Source organism: Mesoplodon densirostris, chromosome 20, assembly GCF_025265405.1.
Source record: "Mesoplodon densirostris isolate mMesDen1 chromosome 20, mMesDen1 primary haplotype, whole genome shotgun sequence".
In the NCBI taxonomy this organism is placed as follows: domain Eukaryota; kingdom Metazoa; phylum Chordata; class Mammalia; order Artiodactyla; family Ziphiidae; genus Mesoplodon; species Mesoplodon densirostris.
This window is the reverse complement of record NC_082680.1, coordinates 34810576-34819560: the sequence shown is the minus strand read 5'-3', so window position 1 is coordinate 34819560 and position 8985 is coordinate 34810576. Positions and strand designations below refer to the sequence as shown.

The 8985-nt window shown below is 37.3% G+C and overlaps 2 protein-coding genes across 2 annotated transcripts in view; both read left to right on the top strand.

Annotated features, from left to right (window-relative positions):
* Positions 1 to 636: 636 nt before the first annotated feature.
* On the top strand, positions 637 to 4251 carry LOC132481133 (arylamine N-acetyltransferase 1-like). The gene is made up of 2 exons (XM_060085757.1): positions 637 to 717; positions 3188 to 4251. Exon 2 carries the CDS (start codon positions 3193 to 3195, stop codon positions 4063 to 4065), a length of 873 nt encoding a protein of 290 aa, XP_059941740.1. The 5' UTR covers positions 637 to 717; positions 3188 to 3192; the 3' UTR covers positions 4066 to 4251.
* The window catches only part of LOC132481131 (arylamine N-acetyltransferase 1), a 38424-nt gene continuing 30085 nt past the window's right edge, over positions 647 to 8985 (top strand). Inside the window, exon 1 of the mRNA XM_060085754.1 lies at positions 647 to 717. The gene's annotated coding sequence lies outside the window, so the exon portion shown is untranslated. The remainder of the gene's footprint in view (positions 718 to 8985) is intronic.

Genomic DNA, 8985 nt, shown 5'->3' with positions numbered 1-8985 from the left:
TCATCATATTCATGCATGTATAGTTCTGTCTCCATCTTTTATTTGTTTTTTGAATGAAATGTGACTGGTGAGATGTCTGGCTGGAGTGGACCTTGGACTCTGAAATCTTTCCAGTGGAGATGAGGGAAGTTGACTGAAGACAAGAGATATTTTGATGGCTGGTCTTCTGCATGCAGATGGTTCTTCATCCTTTCTGGTGACACCATACATTAAGAACATTGCCTTATTTTTCTGCCCCAATATCCCCAATTATACTTTACACCTAAAGGAAGACAGGTGTTACCATTACATACTTGTCTTTTCTGTGTTTGGTAAATCTTGTAGTAGCAATCAGGGGACTGAGACAGGGTTCACCCATCCTTGCTGATTGTATGACAAATATTTATCTGGTCTGTTGTGTCTGAGCCCCCTGCTGGTGACATCCACTGTCTCCAAGCTTAGAACCCACAAGTTTTGCTCCCATCTCCCATCATTGTACATTCAGCTCTCTTCTCTATGCAACCCAAATGGCCATTTTACTCCTTCTGTTTTGTGATTTTAAAATACTCTTCATATTCATGTCCCAATGAGAACTACTGTCCTTGTTTTCAAGGAAGAATATGATATATTTAAAACCATTTTTTCTTTTATTTCTACAGTGTGGACTAGGAAGAAGAACTACCCTAAGTCTTCTGAATTAAAACTGAGACTCAATCTACATTGAACTTCCTCAGAAAGGTATGCTTTTCTGAGACATCTCAGCTGGCTCCCTAAGTGTGTTCACTCTCCCTCCTTTTATTCTTTTCTTATATTTATGATCAAGGAAAATGAACTGGTATATCAGTGCACATCTAAATTACAAGTCAATATATAAACTTTGCAGTGTTTTCACCCAGTTTTATCCTGAAAACTACTTTCTAGTGCCTCCATATTTCACCTTCTATCATAACTTCAGTAGTACAAAATCTCTTATATTTAGTCATGGAATATGCAGGTATAATTTGGTTATAACATGTTGCTTGCATCCAGACCCTGGCTTCTTCTCAATGAACTTGAAGTTACTAAATTCTAAATTAACATAATATTTTTTAAAATCTTTATTGGAGTATAATTGCTTTACATTGTTGTGTTAGTTTCTGCTGTATAACAAATTGAATCAACTATATGTACACATATATCCCCACATCCCCTCTGGAAGGAACAAAGAAAAATCTTTAAAATCAAAAGATAGCTTTAAAAAATATACATTAATTTCCAAATAAAATGATGTTGGTTAACCCAGAAATGAAATGGCCAGGCAGGTCCAAATCATATTTCTTTTGTTCCACATCACCTGCCCTCCTTACTTACCCAGCACTGATTCTGGATACAGAAGCAGAAGAGAGTGTGTGGTGGTCTGGCTAAGTACCAGTTGTTCTCTCGGTGTCTGAGTCATAGAGTTTTTGACTTGTGCTGATGCATGTAAAGATGAGAAGAAATGAAATAAGCTTAAGAGATTTGGAGGAGATCAGATTGCAGACATCAAGAAGAGAAAAAGTTGAAACACTAGCAAAATGGGAAGAATAACCGATCAAAAAAGAGAATTAGGTGAATCTGAAAGAAATGACATTAAGAAGGAGAACAGGAATACATAACTTATCACCATTAACCTAGGGGCAGGGCCTTTTGTAGCCTCTCACCTCAGGCCATGTCATCTTATCAATGGTAATGCACCACTGTTACAATCAGTGTCCACACTGGATTATGACTCTGGTATCAGGGACAGAAACATTTCGTACATGAGATTTTAAAAAATGAGGATTTCTTTTTTTTTCTGGTTCACCTTACCAGAAACATGTAGCTTGAAACTTGATTGTTGTCTTTTCTCATCTTTCCTTTTCCTGCTTTTCATTCCTCAACTCAATAAATTCTTTGTTGATATTATTCTTCAGCAAGTTCTCTTAGTAGATTTGAGCAAATATCCTACCAGGTTCTGGCCCTGCAGTAGAAGCATCTGCTTAGGTTTCAGCAAAAGTTCCTCAACAGGGTCTCATTGAGCTGACTTGGACCACATGCCATCCACGAGGAAAACACTGGTCCTAGAGCAAATGTGCTTTGGATTGTGCCTAACGGGGTCACATGTCTATTCATTCAGCTCAGTATGTACAGCTCACTCTCCATACAAGCCAGACATAACAATTTGATGATGGTGCATTTTGCCCAAACTGCAGCCTTCCCCTACTGCCCTTCTCACAGCGATTTCTCATCTCAGAGTAAAAGACAATAGGTCAGATCACATCTCAATCCATGCTTCCTCTTACTACCTCTGCTCCCTTCATCCTGTCTTCCTTGAATGTTCTTTGGAGATCCTAGGCAGGTTCCAGTTTAGGGCTTTTTTTTTAACCCTCTGGTCCTTCTTCCTAAATCATCCTCCCACATTTGTGGACATGGCTCATTCTCTCATATCCTTTAAGTCATAGTGAAGCTTCCTCTGCCCACCTTATTGGAAACTGAAGCTCTCTCTGTGCACATCTTATCTACCTTCTTTGCTTTATTTTCCCCAGAACACTTATCACTATCTAAGAAATTGTATTTTTTAAAAATTCATTTAATTCACTGTGTCATACCAGACCCCACTAAAATGTAAGATTCTTTAAGATAAGCAACCACTAGGTCAGTAACATACACATAATAGATTTTCAGTAAACTATTTATTGAATAAATCAATAAATCAGTTTTTGAATGAATATGAATCTTTGAGTGGGGAAATTTGTGTAAGGTTCAGCTGAAGAGGATATTGAGTTGGTCAAGTACCATGAATGAAAGTACTATATTATAATTCTCCTGTTTGTATTAGAAACTGTTTGTAAACTCTATTTTAATTGATAGCAACTTGTACCTCTCCTTATTCATCACCAGGAAACCCACATGTAAGCTGTTTATCGTTTTACTCATCACTTCATCTGGATTTCCAACTTCTCATGCTCAAAACATGGAAGAAGTGATAATACTTTTCTTTCAGGGTTACTCGCACCATTAACTGAATTTATGCCTATGAAAGTCATTAATACACTAAAAGCACACACAAAAAAAGGCTTATAATTACAGATATTTATAACCATTGTTTGTGTTTACATGTTTAAAATACATTTGTTATCATTAGGCTAATCAAAGAAATCCAAGTACAAAAGTAATATATTTGTTTTTGTTTTCTTTTCCTTGCCTTAAGGAATCATGAACATTGAAGCATATTTTGAAAGAATTGGTTATAAGCACTGTAGGAACAAATTGGACTTGGAAACATTAACTGACATTCTTCAGCACCAGATCCGAGCCATTCCCTTTGAGAACCTTAACATCCATTGTGGGGAAGCCATGGAATTGGGCTTAGAGGCCATTTTTGATCAAATTGTGAGGAGGAACCGAGGTGGGTGGTGTCTCCAAGTCAATCATCTTCTGTACTGGGCTCTGACCACAATTGGTTTTGAGACCACGATATTGGGAGGGTATGTATACAACACTTCAACAAACAAATATAGCCATGCCATGATTCACCTCCTGCTGAAGGTGACCATTGATGACAGGAACTACATAGCTGATGCTGGATTTGGATGCTCTTACCAGATGTGGCAGCCTCTAGAGTTAATTTCTGGGAAGGATCAGCCCCAGGTGCCTTGCATCTTCCGCTTGACAGAAGAGAGAGGAATCTGGTACCTGGACCAAATCAGAAGAGAGCAGTATATCCCAAACCAAGAATTTCTTAATTCTGAGCTCCTGGAAAAGAATAAATATCGGAAAATCTACTGTTTTACTCTTGAACCTCGAACAATTGAAGACTTTGAGTCTGTGAATATATACCTTCAGGAATCTCCAGCATCTGTCTTTACAAGCAAGTCATTTTGTTCCTTGCAGACTGCAGAAGGTGTTCACTGTTTAGTGGGCTTCATCCTCACCTACAGGAGATTCAATTATAAGGACAATACAGATTTGGTAGAGTTTAACACACTGAATGAAGAAGAAGTAAAAGAAAATCTAAAAAATATATTTAATATTTCCTTGGAGAAAAAGCTTGTCCCCAAACATGGTGATAAATGTTTTACCATATAGAGTAAGCAGTAAAAATGGTCTCAGGATTACTTCTGGTGCTGTAACTTTTTATTATAAAAAAATTTAAACATCTATAAAAGTGGAGAGAATGAAATAATAAACCTCCATTTGTTTATCACTCACTTTATCAGTTATAAACTAGAGGCCTATCTATCATATTTTCTCAATGCTCCCACATTATATTGAAGAAAATGTTAGACATCAAATCATTTCACCTTTAAAAATGTCAGCATATATAATTAGATAACATTTAAAAAAACATAACCATAATTTTCAAAAATAATAATAACAAAGATGTTTTAATGATGGCCTATGGTTTTCTTGAGGAAAAAGTTATTTATGCTAGAAAACTTTCCACATTGGTTGAATGTTGAATTCATAAAACATGTTTACCTATCATTCAGTAACTAGAACCTTGAGGGAAACTTTTTAATTAAATTCTACCAGTGTATATCCAATGTCATATTTGTGTAGAAATACCACATTTATAATGGGACTATAATTCAAGCAAAAAGAAAGAGACATGACATTGCTTCCAAATAACCTAATATTTCTCAAGAAAATATGTAAACCAATACTTGTTAGCACGTGATCAAGTACCAAGTGAGGGACACAACTAATAATTTCTTACATGGCTCTTGGTGTAACCAAAGTTCTTCAAGTACCATTTTTCTTAATATGGGAACGATACTATTTATAATTTTTCAATTTTGGACCTCAGTATTTTTGCTTAAAAGTGATAAATACTGGGCTTCCCTGATGGCACAGTGGTTGAGAGTCTGCATGCTGATACAGGGGACACGGGTTCATGAAGGAGACAAATTGAAGGAGAAAAGTCACATGATCATCTCAATAGATGCAGAGAAAGCTTTCGACAAAATTCAACACCCATTTTTGATAAAAAGCCCTGCAGAAAGTAGGCATAGAGGGAACTTTTCTCAAAATAATAAAGGCCATATATGACAAACACACAGCCAACATCGTCCTCAATGGTGAAAAACTGAAACCATTTCCACTAATATCAGGAACAAGACAAGGCTGCCCACTCTCACCACTCTTATTCAACATCGTTTTGGAAGTTGTAGCCACAACAATCAGAGACGAAAAGGAAATAAAAGGAATCCAAATCGGAAAAGAAGAAGTAAATCTGTCACTGTTTGCAGATGACATGATACTATACATAGAGAATCGTAAAGATGCTACCAGAAAACTAGTAGAGCTAATCAATGAATTTGGTAAAGTAGCAGGATACAAAATTGGTACACAGAGATCTCTGGCATTTCTACACACTAATGATGAAAAATCTGAAAGTGAAATCAAGAAAACACTCCCACTTCCCATTGCAACAAAAAGAGTAAAATATCTAGGAAAAAACCTACCTAAGGACAAAAGACCTGTATGCAGAAAATTATAAGACACTGATGAAAGAAATTAAAGATGAAACAAATAGATGGAGAGATATACAATGTTCTTGTATTGGAAGAATGAACATTGTGAAAGTGACTCTAATACCCAAAGCAATCTACATATTCAATGCAATCCCTATCAAACTAGCACGGGCATTTTTCACAGAACTAGAAAAAAATTTCATAATATGTATGGAAACACATAAGACCCGAAAAGCCAAAGAAACTTTGAGAACGAATAATAAGCTGGAGGAATTAGGCTTCCTGACTTCAGACTATACTACAAAGCTACAGTAATCAAGACAGTATGGTACTGGCACCAAAACAGAAAGATAGATCAATGGAACAGGATAGAAAGCCCAGAGATAAACCCATACACATATGGTCACCTTATCTTTGATAGAGGAAGCTGGAATGTACAGTGGAGAATACACAGCCTCTTCATTAAGTGGTGCTGGGAAAACTTGTCAGGTACACGTAAACGTATGAGATTACATCACTCCCTAACACCATACACAAAAATAAACTCAAAACGGATAAAACCTAAAGGTAAGGCCAGAACTATCAAACTCTTATAGAAAAACATAGGCAGAAAACTCTATTACATAAATCACAGCAAGATCCTTTGGACCCACCTCCTAGAGAAATGGAAATAAAAACAACAATAAACAAATGGGACCTAATGAAACTTCAAAGCTTTTGCACAGTAAAGGAAACCATAAACAAGACCAAAAGACAACCCTCAGAATGGGAGAAAATATTTGCAAATGAAGCAACTGACAAAGGGTTAATCTCCAAAATTTATAAGCAGCTCATGCAGCTCAATATCAAAAAAACAAACAACCCAATCCAAAAATGGACAGAAGATCTAAATAGACATTTCTCCAAAGAAGATATACAGACTGCCAACACATGAAAGAATGCTCAACATCATTAATCATTAGAGAAATACAAATGAAAGCTACCATGAGATACCATCTCACACCAGTCAGAATGGCTATCATCAAAAAATCTAGAAACAATAAATGCTGGAGAGGGTGTGGAAAAAAGGGAACACTCTGGCATTGCTGGTGGGAATGTGAATTGGTACAGCCACTATGGAGAACAGTGTGCAGGTTCCTTAAAAAACGGTAAATAGAACTACCATACGACCCAGCAATCCCACTACTAGGCATATACCCTGAGAAAACCATAATTCAAAAAGACACATGTACCAAAATGTTTATTGCAGCTCTATTCACAATAGCCTGTAGATGGAAACAATGTAAGTGTCCATCATCGGATGAATGGATAAAGAAGATGTGGCAAATATATACAATGGAATACTACTCAGCCATAAAAAGAAACGAAATTGAGTTATTTGTAATGAGGTGGATTGACCTACAGTCTGTCATACAGAGTGAATTAAGTCAGAAAGAGAAAGATAAATACCATATGCTAATACATATATATGGAATTAAAGAAAAAAATGTCATGAAGTACCTAGGGGTAAGACAGGAATAAAGACACAGACCTATTTGAGAATGGACTTGAGGATATGGGGAGGGGGAAGGGTAAGCTGTGACAAAGCGAGAGAGAGGCATGGACATATATACACTACCAAACGTAAGGTAGATAGCTAGTGGGAAGCAGCCACATAGCACAGGAAGATCAGCTTGGTGCTTTGTGACTGCCTGGATGGGTGGGATAGGGTGGGTGGGAGGGAGGGAGTTGCAAGAGAGAAGGAATATGGGAACAGATGTATATGTATAATTGATTCACTTTGTTATAAAGCAGAAACTAATTTTAAAAATACAATAAATTTTATGAAAGATAAAAAAAAAATGGGCAGAAGACCTAAATAGACATTTCTCCAAAGACGATATACAGACTGCCAACAAACACATGAAAGAATGTTCAACATCATTGATCGCTGGAGAGAGGCAAATCAAAACTACAGTGAGATATCATCTCACACCAGTCAAAATGGCCATCATCAAAACATCTAGAAACAATAAATGCCGGAGAGGGTATGGAGAAAAGGGAACATTCTTGCACTGCTAGTGGGAATGTGAACTGCTACAGCCACTATGGAGAACAGTATGGAGGTTCCTTAAAAAACTAAAAATAGAAGTACCGTATGACCAGCAATCTCACTACTGGGCATATACCCTGAGAAAACCATAATTCAAAAAGAGTCATGTAGGGCCTCCCTGGTGGTGCAGTGGTTGAGAGTCCGCCTGCCGATGCAGGGGATACGGGTTCGTGCCCCGGTCTGGGAGGATCCCATATGCCGCGGAGCGGCTGGGCCCGTGAGCCATGGCCGCTGAGCCTGCGCATCCGGAGCCTGTGCTCCGCAACAGGAGAGGCCACAACAGTGAGAGGCCCGTGTACGGCAAAAAAAAAAAAAAAAAAAAAAAAAGAGTCATGTACCAAAATGTTCATTGCAGCTCTATTTGGAATAGCCCGGAGATGGAAACAAACTAAGTGTCCATCATTGGATGAATGGATAAAGAAGATGTGGCACATATATACAATGGAATATTACTCAGTCATACAAAGAAATGAAATTGAGTTATATGTAATGAGGTGGATTGACCTACAGTCTGTCATACAGAGTGAATTAAGTCAGAAAGAGAAAGACAAATACTGTATGCCAACACATATGTATGGAATTTAAGAAATAAAATGTCATGAAGAACCAAGGTGTAAGACAGGAATAAAGACACAGACCTACTAGAGAATGGACTTGAGGATATGGGGAGGGGTAAGGGTAAGCTGTGACAAAGCGAGAGAGTGTCATGGATATATATACACTACCAAATGTAAAATAGATAGCTAGTGGTAAGCAACTGCATAGAACAGGGAGATCAGCTCGGTGCTTTGTGACCATCTAGAAGGGTGGGATAGGGAGGGTGGGAGGGAAGGAGATGCAAGAGGGAAGAGATATGGGAAGATGTGTATATGTATAATTGATTCACTTTGTTATAAAGCAGAAACTAACACACCATTGTAAAGCAATTATCCTCCAATAAAGATGTAAAAAATAGAAAGAAATGAAACTGAAGCAAAGAAAACAATAACAAAGATCAATAAAACTAAAAGCTGTTTCTTTGAGAAGATAAACAGGATTGATAAACCTTTAGTCAGACTCATCAAGAAAAAGGGAGAAGACTTAAAAATCAATAGAATTAGAAATGAAAAAAGAGAAGTAACAACTGAAACTGCAGAAACACAATGGATCATGAGAGATCACTACAAGCAACTGTATGCCAATGAAATGGACAACCTGGAAGAAATGGACAAATTCTTAGAAAAGCACAATATTCTGAGACTGAAACAGGAAGAAATAGAAAATAGGAACAGACGAATCACAAGCACTGAAATTGAGACTGTGATTAAAACTCTTCCAACAAACAAAAGCCCAGAACCAGATGGCTTCACAGGTGAATTCTATCAAACATTTAGGGAAGAGCTAACACCCTTCTCAAACTCTTCCAAAATATAGCAGAGGGAGGAACACTCCCAAACTCAT